General features: G+C 46.0%; 1 protein-coding gene across 1 annotated transcript in view; it reads left to right on the top strand.

Moving 5' to 3' along the window:
• Window positions 1-16,982, top strand: part of LOC126540273 (uncharacterized) — a 141,682-nt gene that overhangs the window by 102,159 nt on the left and 22,541 nt on the right. The window contains exons 12-14 of the mRNA XM_055075935.2: window positions 1,921-2,035; window positions 6,384-6,459; window positions 10,798-10,848. Of these exons, the coding sequence (XP_054931910.1) occupies window positions 1,921-2,035; window positions 6,384-6,459; window positions 10,798-10,848 (242 nt within the window). The remainder of the gene's footprint in view (window positions 1-1,920; window positions 2,036-6,383; window positions 6,460-10,797; window positions 10,849-16,982) is intronic.

Here is a 16,982-nt window from a genome sequence, read left to right on the forward strand (position 1 = left end):
GTTGTATCGGTAGTTCGTTATACGTGAAGTTGCCTTTCGAAACATGCAGAAATTAACGACACTCGAGCTGGTGTCAGCAGTTACAATTCGACACCACATTGGTTCGAAAATTGTATTTTCAGTATTTTGATTTTTGTTCCTGGCACTTTCCTGCGACTAGTTGCAGGTTTCCGTTAAATAAGCTTGATCAAAAAAAAATATACGAAATGTGGCATCATAGCTCTTTCAAGACGGTGCCGGACTGTGTTCGCTAACCTGCTATTTCGTAATGACAAGGGCAGCCCCCACCACTTCTTCTTTGAGAGCTTGTGGTATGTATTTTACTATCAGCGGTACACGAGTGAATTCTGTGTATGATGGTGAAGGTTCTTAGTTGGTTGGAAGGGGAAACCACTGTGGCATGCCGGAATTTTGCGAAGGTCTTGCCATTACAGCTGTGGCATCAGCTGCATGTGCGCTGAGAGCCAGAAAGTTAGGTTTCTTACGCCGCTTTGGGTAAAAAAGAATAAAGTTCAAAACACAGAATGTCACTGTGAAACATTATCAGCAATGACATAAACGAAGCGTCAACAAAATGTGATCTCCTGATAACGGTGTAGTAATCGCCAACTCATTGCGTGGCAGTAGCGCACCGTGCCGCATTCACACCAACTTGCGTCACATAAATATTAACAACGATAAAATAGCAATGCTTGTGTGGCCGTTGATTTAAATTAGTGCACAGTGCACGCAGTGCCAGTCGAAGAACTGCACAAAAAGCGGCAGTGCCTCTATTGTGGCCTCTGAGATAGCACTGGAGTGTGCACCACTGCTATGTCAGGGGCCATGGCCGTCATACGCTCTCGCCCTGAAGCGAGTCCGAGACCTGGCTTGAAAGCATGGTCAGCCTAGCAAAGCGAGTGACTTTCCTCGCAGCTTCTGAAATCCGTGCACAGTGCTCGTTGATCTCGGCAGTCGAATCGTTGTCGTAGTTGGGCTGGAGTAGGTTCTCACTTGTGCACTTTTGGAACTTCGCACGCACGCTCCTTTTATCACGACTAGGTTTAAAGTGTTGGTTGTAACATTATGGCACTTGCGAAAATTTGTGTTATACATTATGGATGCAGTTTCAATAATCAAAGTCTGAAAATTGGATATGCAGTGAAATGTGATCATTATAACTGATCAGTCATTACATCTGGGATCATTATAAGTTGTTTCGACTGTATGCTGTCTTTTTTATGCCAATTCTGATTAATTGTGCCTTTCGTGCTCTTTTGTTACCTGGGGTCATTGAGTCTCATGTGCACCATTTCTGACCTGCCCAACTACTTACCTAGTGTGTGTAGTGCTTTGCAATATTAGTGAACTTTCGAGGTCTTGAATTAGTTAGTTGAGGCAGTCCAGTACGCTCTATTTATTCTTATTTCTGTATCTTTTGCCAGAGTTTTGATGATTTTGAAGCAGTAAACTTGGAGAGACTGGTAGCAAAATTTTACAATTCTGTTGGTGTATCTTTTATTTAGAAAAGGTGACCGATTAGTGGAGAAAGCTGTGGTTGATGATATTCTGATATGATGCTGCATGCTTTTATTTTGACAATACGTATTGTTGCACCTGATAATAGCCTTGTTGACTATGGATTCCAGTAAGATTTTGGACATGCTTTGTGATTTCAGTGGATGATAATAAATTAAAATTGAATGGACAGACGGTGGAACAGTACATCATCATGCACTCGTGATCGCAACAGCAGTGCGGGTCCTTCTAAAAGCGTGTTTGGCATATTGCTGTGCACAAATGAAGGTGCATGCTATTTAGTGCTCTAGTGTGTAATCTAATCATCTAGCGTGACTAGGTAATTTTACTGAATGGCTTTGTATTTAATGAGCAGCCAGAGGTCGTGTCATTTCCTCACCTTTATTTTTTTTTTGTTCCCAGTGCACGGTGATGGTCAAGTCCGAGTACCAGTCGCTACTTGGGGCAGAGGCTCTTAGCGCACTTGAGCAGATCCAGCAGATGGCACGGCTGTCACTTTTTCCCCGATTGCTGAGAGGTGAGGTTAACACAACTCTGCGTCCTGTGTAAAATGGTATTCTGCAGCTGTACAGTAAGACCTCGTTAACTGGAAATGATAAAAACCGGAAAAAAATTGAAGATAAGCGGACTTTCGAGATAAGCGAAGTCACAAAAATAGAAGCCTGCTGGTTGCGCTTAGACCACACGGAGCCTTCCCAAAATTTCATCATTAATATTCTCGGTCACTTAGGCATGCATTGGCGCCAGACACAGCATCCGCAGCCAATGGCTTTACCGGCACTGTGCCAAGACAGTGCACTTCACATTGTGTGTAGACGGTTCATCCTAATGCAATACTTGAAGCCAGTCATCCAAGCATAACCTGAAGCTGCTACCTTCTGCATCGCAATGAATTCTGGACACTTTCACTTCAAAAACTGAAACAGAAGTGCTGTAGAGTGCAGTTATGACACCTTTAGCAGATGCCCATGTGGACGTGGCATTTGCGCCTCGCCATCACATGAGCATGAAGGAAGCGTTGTTATCAAGCCGTGGTTGGGGCAGTATTCTTGGGCAATCACTTTTGGAGACTGTTTCACTTTTGCAAGATTTTGCATGACTTGGGATTGGACACAGCGAAGTAAACAGCTGACAACATTCTTGGCATTGTGGGAAGATGGTGAGCTTGGCACAGCACCAATAATGCTATAAAAGAATATATATATATATATATATATATATATATATATATATATATATATATATATATATATACACTCCACTCCACACTATATACACTATATATATACACTCCACTCGAACACCCGCATGCTTGAAACGACCCTACTCCACATCACATAGGCTTCATAATCATTTCAGCTATGCCTGCCTTTACGGTTCTACAAAAGTATTCCATTACTCTGCCCTTCCTCGTGCTATCAGAATATGGAATTCGCTCCCGGACAGCATTACATGCCAGTCCAACTACGATTCATTCCATGATGCCTTGACTGAATGCATGACTAAAGAAATGTGAAGTTCTACGCATTATTACTGTTATGTCGCTATGTCTACCATTCTGTTGGAATGTCGCGTCCGTAACTTTCCTGTAATTTTTTTTCATTATTACTGTTTAACACTCTCATGTTAATTACACGACTTCACTGAAAACAATCTGTGTGATTTATTCCTTGTTATTATATGATGTTTCCTTCTTTTCCCTAGTGAATCGTGCACTAAATAATTCTTTTTTCATCTTGGTTACACTTGCGGTTATAGGTTGTAAACAGATACGGTTTATAGATGTCTCGTGTTCTATGTATTTTCCTTGTACTGCCCCCCTTACTCAATGGCTCACTTTGAGGCCTGTAAGGTATTTTTAAATAAATAAATAAATAAATATATATATATATATATATATATATATATATATATATATATATATATATATATATAAATTTTCTGTTGCAAAGGCGATGTTGCATTGGGTTTTGCGAGCGCATGCTCCGCCAGGCAAGTGTCACCTAACAAAGGAGGCACACCTCCTCCTTCTTTCTCCCTTTTTTCTGCTCTCGTATCAGCTGTACATGTAGAGAACTGTAACCTCCGTGCTCATGGAGATGCAACACGGTCCCACTTTACCCGCCGTGGTTGCTCAGTGGCTATGGTGTTAGGCTGCTGAGCACAAATTTGCAGGATCGAATCCCGGCCACGGCGGCCGCATTTCGATGGGAGCTAAATGCGAAAACACCCGTGTACTGAGAGTCAGGTGCATGTTAAAGAATCCCAGGTGGTCGAAATTGCCGGAGTCTTCCACTACGGCATGCCTCATAATCAGAAAGTGGTTTGGTCTGTAAAACCCCATAATTTAATTAATTTAACCATCCCACTTTCCGAATGGTGTCATTTACATGCGCTTGCGCTTTGGAATAGTTCAGGTGTCCCACCTCGAGCAAGACAGTTGCGGTGTCCATGACAAGGAATGTGAAAAACAAATAAACAAAAAGGAATGGTACTCTTTATGGCGACATGGAGGTTCTTTGTGGGTGGTTTCGTCAGGCAGAAAGCGGTTTGGATCAGAGAGCAAACGGGTATAACCAAGTGTTCTAAATGACATCAAGAGAAAAAAATGGAGCTGGGCAGGCCATGTAATGCACAGGTTGGACAACCGTTGGACCGTTAGGGTTACAGTATGGGTACCAAGAGAAGGGAAACGCAGTCGAGGACGGCAAAAGACTAGGTGGAGTGATGAAATTAGGAAATTTGCGGGCGCTTGTTGGAATTGGTTGGCGCAAGACAGGGCTAATTGGAGATCGCAGGGAGAGGCCTTCGTTTTGCAGTGGACATAAAATACCGTAGGCGAAGGCGACAACAACGGCGCCGCTGGTGCTGGTGCTGGTGGTGCTGCTGCTGGTGCTTGCCGCCTGCTGCCGGTACCGAAATGGTTAATTTTGGGGTCTTCGCTATAACAACCTTTCAGAAAAATGAACAGTTTGCTGCGGTTCCCTGAAAATCGTTATACTGAAATTTCACAAGGGGAACTTTTCTATGACTTCATGTGGCACTGTAATGGCAGCATGTGTTTTGCTTTGGCAGGAAGTGCAGATGAACAGGCTGTTCTTTGAAAGCGGACCATTTATGACAAGCAAACATTACAGTTAGTCATGCCAGTTCTCTGGCATAAGTTTCGTAGATGGAAGTCCTGCGTATTCACATTATGACTTCCTTAAAGGGACCCTGAAACGATTTTGACGATTTTGTACGAACGTGCCGAGTCGTTTGAGTAGATCCTTCTTATCATTAATTCGCGCATCTAAGTACTCCGCATTAAGCGGGTAATTTATTATAAGGTTTTAAAAATGTACATCGCTGCCGATCGCAGCCTATCACTCGGCTTAATTTTAAGCTGCCCCTACCCATTTGACGTCGTTTGCCCCAATGACGTAAGTAGGGCGAGCTATCCGATTGGCTGTCCAAGGCATGTCATCAATAATTTTTCCATCTTAACGGTGAACAAATGTAGCCCATAATAGTTTGAATGTTAGTTAATTTGTTTCTATAATAAGAAAGCAACAGAAAGAGAACGCACAAAAACAATTTCTCACTACATTTAAGCACTTCTGCCACACAGCAAGCGATTGTCGGCTGCTAGAGTGTGCTTGTCGTAGTGAGCTGCGTGCTCGTCGTGTGCTCGTTGTCGTGCTCGAGATGTACTAGTGAGCTGAGTGCTCGTTGTCGTGCTAGAAATGTACTAGTGAGCTGCGTGCTCGTTGTCATGCTCGAAATGTACTCGTGAGCTGTGTGCTCACAAGCTGTTTGCTGTATGTTAGTCTTGCGGGTGCCATTTGGGAGTCACGCTAGACTGTCGATGTATGTCTTGTTTTAAATGTAAATCCTGCAAATAAATCCTGCTCTCCTAAGTCCCGACAAAGAGTCAAGCTCCTTCCTACAGCTACGACTGCCAAATCTTACAAGAGTCGGAGTGGATTCAGAGCAGGAGTCACTCCGTGGGAGCAGAAAAAGATGCTCCGCCAAAATTGGCGTAGTGGACCGGAACTCTGCCTGACGTATTTCCTTTACCACGTTTGTCTGCTGGGAGGCGCCACCAGTCACGACTCGCGAGGAAGCAAATGCTGCTGCACTCTTGGCGAGATATCCATTCCGCACTTTTAAAAAAAAAAAACAGGTGAATGGCGCTGAAGAGACAAGTGACCGGTGCAGCGGTGCTGGGAGCAAACAGCGGAAGGAAATGACAACACGCAAGGCATCCTGGGTAACTCAGCGATAGAAGTTCCGCTTCCGCCTTGCTCCAGTGGGAAAGGTTGTGTTCCACTCGCGGATTTGGAAGCGTTGCTCTATGCCAGAGTCGAGTGCTCGCTCGCGGAGTCCGACGGGTGCTCCGACTCCGCCATTGGAATTCAACATATAAGAAAGTCAGTTCCTCCCGAGATGCGAACCATCGATTGCAATCGCAAATATGTAGACAGCTAGACGAAGTAAGGATAGTAGTTTTATTCGCCGTATAAACTTGGAAACATTTGCTTCAACGCAGAATAATTTTACTGCATCTCCTACTTTTAATGCTTTCACATTAAAAGTAGGAGACACGGCACAAATCAACGTCCAATATAGTGTCGGACACAATCCCACCCGCCGAACGCCATATCAGACGCCGAATTGTACCGTGTGTCTCTTACTTCACGGCAGCAAGTTCAGGGGCGGTCCTTATGCCAGAAAAAGAAAAAAAAAAACCACACTTCTTTATTGGAAAAATTGGATTGGGCTTAGTTCATTAAGCGAGTGCATTCATTATGCGAGTGAATACGTTAAGTAAGGCTGGCTGTAGGTGCAGCTGCTCATGTGCATATTAATCCTGTGCTGTGCAGTGAGAGTGGAAGTGCAGAGCGGCCATGTCTTGCTCGTGGAGGAAGTCAAGAGTGAACCTGACCACAAGGATCTCAGGTGTGTTTCACTGCCTTCTGCTTAAATACCCGAATTCATAGACACTGGCTGACTTCTAACCTTTGCTGGCCGTTCGAGATTTCGTGGCATGCCAATTATCTACTGGGTGCCCAAAAAAGTAACTGTGCAGTGAGAAAATAAACAAATATATTATTGCAGGGAAGGATATTTACAAAGGATATATACACAGGGATAATGTGCAGCTCAAAACCACAGGGCAGACCGATACCACTGAACGCGATGGAACAAAGTTTTTGTTGACAGGTTGACCAGCCTTACTGGGGCTGGTTACCCGCCGCACCTTCTTGTGTCTGTTGTGGAATGAATGAGCAAGAGCCTAGAACTCGAGCATGTCAACGACGAGCAAGGTGGCGAAAACACAAAAACGAAAGAAAATTGCAGGACTGTGGCCCTGCCATACGTGTACAACATATCTCAACGCTTGAAAAAGATATGGCGCAAAGCTGCAGTTAATGTTGTGCTCACTGCCCCAGAGAAACTGAAAAGCCTCTGCCAAGGGGTCAATGCAGAAGAGCCGATAAAGCAGCAAGGGTGCACGATAAATCGTCAGAGCCACTTTGTGGATTGCGCAGAAGCCGTGGTGTATTCTATACTTTTGAAATGTGAGAAAAACTATATAGGGCAAACTGGAAGGTGCGCAAACGAAAGACTAAAAGAACATAAACTTTAACGTCGAGCAGGCAAACTGAAATCTAGGTATCCACTTCAGGGATTGCCCTTGTAAAGCTTGTGCCGCAGAATTCAGACGCTGTGAAGTGCCGAAAAAACACAATGACGAGCTGTTTCGGGAGATCATTGAGGCTGCTGAGATTGCCAGGCTTCGTGACCAATGTGTGAGCATGCCGTCCTTGTTGCTAACAAAAAAAAAAACGGCTGTGGCTTAGCTTGGTTAAGCCTGGTGATTGCGAAGCAATAGTGTGTTATTCTCTGATCAGCTGGTAGTAATTGAGTAAATATACTCAGTAATGCCTGAGAGGAGCGGGAGTTAGGCCGCCGTTGGTGGCTACCGCCTCGCCTCGCGACGGCGTGAGATGGGGCCCCGTTTTTGCACAGCTGGTGTGACGTCACACCGTCTGTAGCGCCCCTGGTGAGAGGAGCGGGAGTTAGGCCGCCGTTGGTGGCTACCGCCTCGCCTCGCGACGGCGTGAGATGGGGCCCCGTTTTTACACAGCTGGTGTGACGTCACACCGACCGTAGCGCCCCTGGTGAGAGGAGCGGGAGTTAGGCCGCCGTTGGTGGCTACCGCCTCGCCTCGCGACGGCGTGAGATAAGGCCCCGTTTTTACACAGCTGGTGTGACGTCACTCTAGGTCACGTGGTGTGACGTCACGCAGCAAGGTCATGCTAAAGGTCAGTGGTGCCTACCACCGCCTCGCCACGGAACGGGCTGAAGTGCGACTTAAAGTAGTATTGCTTCGCAATAAAAAGAACTTGAGCTTTTGCACTACAGTCATTATTTTGAGTGCGAAAAAGTGCGTGTTTCACATGATGTGCAATGACGTGTCTGTGTCACGTGTGGGCAAAGCTATAAAAAGCCTTGTTTCTCTCAAGTAAAGATTGTTGAAAGTCAGCGCTTGTGGTGTCGTCTTCTCGTCTGGTATCCCTTCTACATTTTGCGCTGTTAACGCCAGGATGGAAAACCAACAAGCCCAAGCTGCTATTCAAGCAAAATTCTTGCGAAAGTGAATTTTTTGCATTCCTGGCCAATTTCATTATTGCGAGGTTCAACTGTAATTGATGTTTCAGAGCTGCTACGTGTCCCTTGTTCGCAATAAAGAGCAATTAATTTTCCGATCATCTGATAATGATTGGAAAAGTTACCACGGACAGTCAAAATTATGTCAAGCAGAAATTGAAACATCTAAAGATAAATACTTCAACCATGATATTTCAATGTTACTGAGAACCAATTCTCAAAAATTCTGGAAGGTAATCAACCCTACGTTCTCTACAGTTAGTCTTTTTTCTATGGTAAAGAATGGCAAGAGGCTCTTGCCCTCTCGGGTCACCACAAAATTTAATGCATTTTTTAAGCTTAGTGCTCGCCAACGAAATTCCAATCCTGCCAAATGCGCATGTTGTTTCTATAATTGCCACTATGGACGATGTTCTGGTTACGCAAGAAGCAATAGAACAAGCTGTTGACCATTTGCCAAACAATTCAAGTCCTGGTCCTGATGGTATCTGCCCCAAACTGCTCATGCTAACTAAAGCAACGCTAGACCACATTTTCACTGCGTTAGTTCAGTCTATTGACACAGGTTGTGTGCCTGATGCCTGGAAAATTGCTTGTGTTATAAATCTGGAGATCGTTCTGCCTTCGCGTAGGCCCATCTCATTAGCAAGCCTACCCCGTAAAATTGAACACACAATCTCATCCGCAATAATGACGTACTTAGATCAGCACCTCTTTTTCCCCCCAAACCAGCACGGAATCTTGCATGGGTGTTCCTGTGAGTCACAGCTATTTGAACAGATGGCTGACCTTCACAACGCTGTACACAGCCTAATTAGGATAGGTGCTGTATTCATTGACTTCGCAAAAGTGTTTGATAAGGTGGCTGATAATTGTCTTGTGATTAAAATGGATAACCTTAACATAAGCAGGAACGTGATGAACTGGATCGTCAATTTCCTAGGTAAGCTACAGCAGCGTGTTTTTGCAAATGAATCTTGCTCTGCAATAACACATGTAAAACGTGGTGTGCATCAGGGATCGGAGCTTGGGTCAGCTGTATTCCTTATTTCCATTAATGACATCAGCAATAACATTACTTCCACTGTCAGGTGATTTGCTGACGACTGTGTTTTACAGGAAGATTAATAATCCTGATGACACTAATTTTCTGCAGTTGAACTTTGATGAAATCACCAAGTGGTGCAAAAAATGGCAAATGGGGATAAACATCCCCAAAACAAAAGCCATGACATTTACATGACCAGTGTACCCCAAACTTGCTTGTACACTATTAATAATGCGACCATTGAAAAAGTGTCCACAGCAAAATATCTAGGCACTCGCACATTTCTTTAGACTTGACATGGCACCAGCACATTGATTACACCGTTAGCAAAGCGTCCAAAACCCTTAGTTTTGTCAGGTGGCACCTGTACTCTGCAAACCTAGCGACTAAACTTTTAGCATACATTACCTTAGTTTGCAACTGGAATATGCCACTATGATTCGGAATCTGCATCAAGAATACTTTACCAACAAACTTGAATCGCTGCAGAATAAGGCTGCTAAGTTTGTCACGAAAAAAATATTCTCATTACTACAGCTTAGCTGACATTCAATTGTCTCTAAATTTATGCATGCTCGAAAAAAGACTTGTTAACATTGCTGTCTCACTTTCACCGCCCATATCATAACCTCTCTGCATTCACAGAAGCCCATATCAAACTGGCCCTTCGCATCTTTCCCTGATTAGATCACCTTTTGAAGTACAGCCAAAGCTTGGCCGTGGTAAACTTCTGCATCAGTCACCACTATTCCTTGCCATCTACCATTAGAACAAACTCCCAGCTGAAATCGCTTCCGAGAATAATCGTGATGCTTTTGTTAATAAACTGAAGTGCTGGATGCGTACTGATACGTAAAGTAACAGGTCTTTGACGACCTGCATTTTTATCTTACATTGAAATTGTGTATTTCTGTTTTTCAATCTTGTATTTGTAACCATGTATCTTGCATTTCGTGAATGTTTTCTTCCTTTTTACTTGCAGTGCTATGTATAATGTTCATTTATAGCTTTTTTTTTTCAACCCCGTATGTACGCCTGTAAAAGGGCCTTTAAGGCACGTGGAAAAAAATAAATAAATAAAAAAGGTGAGGCAACAGGATCTGATTATTTGCAGGTGAGGGTTTGCAGAACGGGAGATTACTCTTTGTCAAGTTAATCGCATGTGTCTGTGGAATCCATTATGACTGGCGTGTAGACAGATATTTCTCCATTGTGTTTACACCAGGGGAATCCTGGTCAGTGTAATGGTTAGTGGTGGTGTGATGCTCCATGTTGGTGCGATGCTCCATGTTGGTGCGATGCTCCAGCGAAGTGCTGCCTTGCCTTTCTTGATGGTCTTTTTTCACTGAATCCTCCTTTTCTTTTTAAGTTTGAGCATTAAGGTAATGCTTGCACAGTATCTTGTACCTTGCCGTGTTGCCACCGCCAATGCCTAGTTGTACCTTCTGTTATGGTCACTTGCCAGCCTGCCTGCCTCCACACATCACTTTCACTTGACATTGTTCTGCTTGAGACTGTCATTGTGGGCACAGTGTAGAAACGCAGCACTGACCCTGTGAATTTGTGCTTTGCAGGCTCAGCGCCCTCTTTGGCCCAATAAGTGCACTGGCTGACCAACTGCATGGGTGAGTTGTCTCTTTTGGGTGCATGCCCTTTTATAAGAAACCTTCCCTGCAGCTGAGAAGCACAGTGTGAAGTCACAAACGGCTTTCGATGGCAGTGCAGACGGTGCAGCGGTAATATGGCCTCTGCACCTGGATTAAAATTGCTGGTAGTCCAGGGAGAACCGTGAAGTTGGGGAATTAGTGAGCGGTCAGTTTATTAAAACGAAAAGGCTCTATTGTCCTAAATTTTAACACAATCTGTACTTTAATTGCACAAGGCAACTAATCGCTGCTTATTGCAGCGGTTCCATTTGTCCATGCGTCTGTGGCATAATTGTTTCAATATTGGGCTTCTGTGCTAGGTGGCCTGTTGTTGGACAATTTTAATAATGTGTAACGAAGAAGGAGCGCCGGTTAGCCCGGCACATCTCCAGCATTTGAAATGTAAGGAAGAAGTGCCGGTCAGTCAGGCGCATCACCAGCGCTTTACGTACGGGGCCGGTTCGGACTGCTCGCAGGGTTTTTGGCTACTGCACCGAGTTCGACCTCCCTCTTCTCGCGTACCTTGTCAATAAACACCTTGACATTTCGTGGAGGTGCTGGGTACAACTCCATTATCAACGCTGGAACTTCGAAGCCGAACCTTTCAACCATCTCGGCCCATGCCGGACGATCCAGCCCAACAAGCTGCAGTCACGGCACCAACTGTCATCTGTCCTGGCGTGCAGCGTCAGCGGGATCCTGCTATTTTTGCGGGTACCGGTGATCAGGACGTCGAGGACTGGCTCGCCTCGTACGACAGTCAGCGTGCACAACCACTGGGACAATACGGCAAAGCTCAATAACATAATTTTCTACTTGAGCAATGTTGCACATTTGTGGTATCGTATCCACGAATCCGACATCCCGACGTGGTCTGCGTTCAAGACCAACTTCACAGAAGTCTTTGGTCGTCCAGCTGTCCGCAAACTTCAGGCCGAACAGCACCTGCGCAGACGTGCCCAGCAACCAGGTGAGAATTTCACCAGCTACATCGAAGACATCGTTAATCTGTGCAACAGAGTTGACGCAACGATGCCAGAAGCCGACAAGATCAGGTATATCCTCAAGGGAATTGAGGACAATGCCTTTCGAATGTTCGTCGCCCGAAACCCGACCACAGTGTCTGTCGTCATTGCGCTGTGTCAGAGTTACGACGAACTTCGAAGGCAGTGAGTAGTCACACGACATCTGTCCTCAGAATTCGCCGCTGTCTCAGGTCTGATGCTAGACATTCACGAGTCGCCTCTAATGCACCAGATAAAAGAATTAATACTAGAAGAAGTTGCTTGGCAGCTTTCCCTGGTGCCCTTTACGAACGCGCAACCATACTCTCCATTGACACAAGGGTTACAGAGCATCATCAAGGAGCAAGTCGCTAAGTGCCTTCCAGCTGTTATTCAACCGCCTACCATCGTGGCACCCCTGACGTAAGCTGACGTCGCTGCAAGGCCGCCCTTTGCTTTACGTCCACCTCTCCAAGCTGTTGCGCGACCGCCCCCGATTCCCTTCTCACCGCCTGCACCACAGCTACCACGTCAGCCAAATCCTTGGCGCACCGCAGACAACCGCCCAATTTGTTACCATTGTGGTATTCCAGGACACGTTGCCCGCTTTAGTCGGCGTCGTATGCTGCATATGTATGATAACCGCCGACCCATGAGCACTTTTGCCCCTCGTCAACTACAATCTCCTGTGCCGCCGGATAAAACCCCTGTTCTCAACCATGCTCATCGTTCCCCATCCCCACGCCGCCGCTCCATCTCACCGATGAGATGCCGGCCAAGCCCTCTACCTCAGGGAAACTAAGTGTCGCAGTTCGCGAGGCAAGAACTGCATCCCCTTCGATATGCCAGAGGCCTCGAAATAACCCATGCAACGTCATTGAGGTGTACGTCGAAGGCATTTGAACATTCGCACTGGTCGATACGGGCGCAGCAATTTCAGTGTTACACGCAGGACTTTGCCAACAAATAGGAAAAGTTACAACGTCACTTTCCGGAGTGTATTTGAGTACTGCGAGCACACAGCCTGTCAAACCATTGGGAGCCTGCACTGCATGTGTTGTCATCGAGGACTCGCTTCATGTCATTGAATTCGTTTTGCTGCCGTCCTACTCCCACGATGTTATCCTAGGCTGGGATTTCCTTTCGTCAAACAATGCCATCATTGACTGTGCCTGCGCCGAGGTGGAGTTGTCTTTTCTTGCTGATGCAGCCATGGACCAAGCTCCTGTGATGTGTACAAAGATGCTTGTGGCCGAAGTTACTGATATCCCTCCTTAGTCAGCCGCTGTCGTCACCGTATCTTGCGCATCAGCACGTGACGCAACTGTGCTATTCACGCCATGTGACTTCTTCGTCCATCACCGTTCCCTTCCGTTGCCCTTTGCCGTCATTGCCCTCAGTGTTGGCCGTGGTGTCATGTGTGTGTGCAATGGTCTTTGGCTACCGCACCGAGTTCGACCTCTCTCTCCTTGCGTACTTTGTCAATAAACACCTTGACAAATGTTCTTTTAATTATTTATAACGCAGTGCTTTCTTGAAAATGATCAGTTTGCAAAGTCACGAAGTCGTTTAAAGCCAGAAGGGCGAAGTTTAGGCAAATTCATGTACTACCCATAATTCCCATGCTGGCTGAACCTGCCTTGCTTGCAGCTACCGTAGACACTAGTGCCACAGTTCCCTCTAAGCTCTTAAAACACTTGCACCCTTTGGAGTTTAGATGCGTGAAGTGCTACTAGGCCAGTTGGTTCATGTTTAAAGCGAAAAAAAAAGAAAGCCAGTGAAAACCAAGAAGCAGGACCAGAAGGAGGCAGACAGACGCAGTCACCGGACTTGCAACCGATTTATTGAACATCCACGTACTTAAACACCGCTTTTCCTGCACAAGTGCACATGCAAAAGAAAGAGACCAATCAGACACATTGAAGATGTCAAGCAAACCCCAATAAAAACCGCCACTCTTTATCTGTGATAAACACAGATGGGTCGCTCTGCGCATTCTTTTTGATATGAAACGCTTCAAGCATTTCACGCTCGTGCTATGTCTTCCCCCTGCTGATGATGCTAGTGTGGTGAAACAAAGGGCTGCGGCAGTTGCAATCTATCACGTGCAAAGCAAGGTTGCTCCCTGTGCCCGATCGCAGTGTGTAGTTGTGTTCTCTGAGGTATTATTTTAAACACTGCCCTGCTTGGCCGATATATACTTTTCCATAACACATGGGAATTGAATAAACTACCCCCGCAGCACATTTAGTGAACTTTGTTCGGTGCTTAGTTTTGCAGGCTAACTCTCGCTTACAGCCGGAGATGTGTGCGCAGAGGCCGGTAAGCTTGTGAGGGACTGAAAATTTGCACCAAGTTAACACCATATTTTTGGGACTTTTCAGCCCATGGGAAATATTATTGAAGGAGAGGATAACCTCGATGTTTCTTGTCTCTTCTAATTGGTCATCGGAATTCACATGTGGTTCCTTCATTTTTCTTGCCAATGTTTCACCAACAGTCAACAGTACAGACGACAGACAACTGGTGGGGGTGTACAGTTGAACCCACTTATAACAATATTCAAGTGCCACGAAAATTCCATTGTTATAACCGATAATTGTTATAACTAGGTTACATGAAAAAATCAAAATAGGGTGATGGCAGAGCTGATATGAGAAAACTATATAGGCAGGGAGGCCAGTGCCCCTCCCCACCTCCTTCCTCCGCCCGGCTGCTGATTGTGTTCCCTTGTTAAACTGCTTCCTGGGCGCTCTGATCGCGTGTAACAAGCCGTGGCTGTCGGCGTTAAAGAATGGCACTGCTAAAACTGCAAAAAGGTGTCATGGGTGGCAAGCGATATGCAAGCACCGCCGAGGCATCGCTTTGGTGGCCCCTAAAGGGACCTTTTAAGAATTGAGAGAAGGCTGCCGCAGCAGCCTGTCAGCTTGAGAAATCCGGAAGAAATGCTGAGGAGAGATCACAAGCATCTTGCCACGTACTTCTCACTGGCTTGCACGAGAAAAGGCTATGTCCGTCAGCCGTGCATGCTTTACGCAAAGCTTGCAGACATTTTTCTCCAAGGCGTCAAAGCACTCCATGTAGTGCAGTGGAAGGTTCCTTGCGAAAATAAAGCGCTGGAGGGGACTGAATCATGCCGGGCCTCCTGTGAAGACAACGTTGAGGCAGCCTGCCCTACAGCGCCATCGCTGCCGTCGTCGCCATCGCTATAAGATGCAAGCACGTTTGCGATGAGCATCTCATCGGTTAGAAGCACTTAGTTTCCAAATGTATAGCCGTGTGCTTTCTTTTCACCGGCAACGGCGTGCATTGCCAATGATCAGCGGGCGGTTCAGCCATCTACCGTTTTGGCGATGAGTCAAGCGAAGTTGAGAAACAGCGGGGCCAGAAACGACTTCGACACAACCAACAAAAACGAATGCGACCGATTAAGCTGTTTGCAGAACTGCACTAAATGAGGAGCCAGCAAGCAACATGCGAGCAATCTGCTTGCGGCAAAGTTGGCACGGGCCATTTGTGTTTTGGAGGGGTCGAAGGGCAACGGGAGAGAGCCGTGCGAGGATGGCTGGAAAATGAGCGCGCGGCGGCTGTTGGAGCAACGGCCCATCGTGTAGCAGCTCGAATTTCTCGTTTTGTTTTTTTTCTTTTGAAGGATTTTGCATTTCACTACCTTTCGGCTCGGACACCCAGCAGACATACTTTGTCGTTATAACCGATAATACAGCGTCGGGGCATTGTAGTAAGCGGGTTATTTCACCGTCGAAAACATACAAAACTCGACGGTGCAGTAGCTTCTCATTGTTGTAATCAATATATTGTTAAAATCCATATAGTTATAGGTGGGTTGGACTGTATATTTGTCCCGCAACAATAGTTATGTACGTTGCTTGTGTTTCCTCTCCTGAAAACACTGTGTTCGCTTCTTTCCTGTCGAGAATGCCATGACACACTGATAATGTGCAGGCCGTTCGTGACTTGGAAATGCAGGGCTCACAGCATTAAAGAAAGGAAATGCAGGCAAGACAGATGATGATTATTGTTGTGGAACAAGATATCCTCCAAAGGGCGCAAGCTTTATTGCGATAGCAATTATATGGACATTCCACTTGTATTTCTGTCGACGTGATGTTTCGCATAAAGTCTAGGGGTGATAACATTGTCGCTGTGCGCCCTATGCTGTATATGCGAGTAAAAGCATCTTGCCCGTGTGGTGGAAGTGGAAGGGAGGGGAGCGAGGAGAAAGCATGCAGTCTTCCGCTGTACACGAGGCACCGAATGTTACGAGGCACCGGGGGGGGAAGGGAAGGAGGTGGTGTGGCATTCTGCTCTAGCTACAACAGCATGTGTGGCAGCTGCACATGGTCGTGCGGCCGTTTATTTAGAGTGATCTGCATTGGGGGTAGAGCCTAGGTGCGTCAATAGCTCGTAGCTTTGTGCGTGCAGTGTGTTCTCGGTGCTCAGCTTGCGATGAAGCACGAAGATCACTTCGCTCGCTGCTGCTGTTATGCTTGCTCAAGCCAGCGTTTCGACAGCGGGTGCCTGCAGTCATGGAGTTTGATGCATTCATGTTTTCTGTGTGGGCTGACACCATGCTTGTTCATTTAGTAAGCAAGTAAATCTTAACAAGTTGATACGGCCAATAAAAATGTTGTCCTTAATTCGTATGGCTGTCTCCTAATTTGCTATCGCACTCGATGCTTCGCCTTTCTGGCGAAATTGCTACTTTTTTTAAGAGTGTAGTACAGTCGCCAACGGATTTTTCGGAATCCAAAAATTCGGACTTGATAGATATTCCGCACTGTCAGGGTTGCCATCGAGCTAATGCATTTTCGAGACCGATTTTTTCGACATATCTAGGCCCCAAAGTTTGACTTTTCAAACCGAATCGCACGTTCCAGGCACGCTTCTCGATACTGGGGGCTGCCATTTTGGATTTCCCGCTGGCTTGGTCAGGCTAGGCTTCCAGTGGCCCGCTTTGATAGCCTCCAAGATTGGGAGCTGCACGCTTCCAATAGTGCCATCTTTTTCTTACCTACACTTTGCGCAGGCTCGTGTAGATGAGCGTAGTGCTGGGCAGAGGCTTTGACGTCGTGTGCTGCGCTAGGCTCG

The sequence above is a fragment of the Dermacentor andersoni genome, chromosome 2 (genome assembly GCF_023375885.2).
Source record: "Dermacentor andersoni chromosome 2, qqDerAnde1_hic_scaffold, whole genome shotgun sequence".
Taxonomy (NCBI): Eukaryota; Metazoa; Arthropoda; class Arachnida; order Ixodida; family Ixodidae; genus Dermacentor; species Dermacentor andersoni.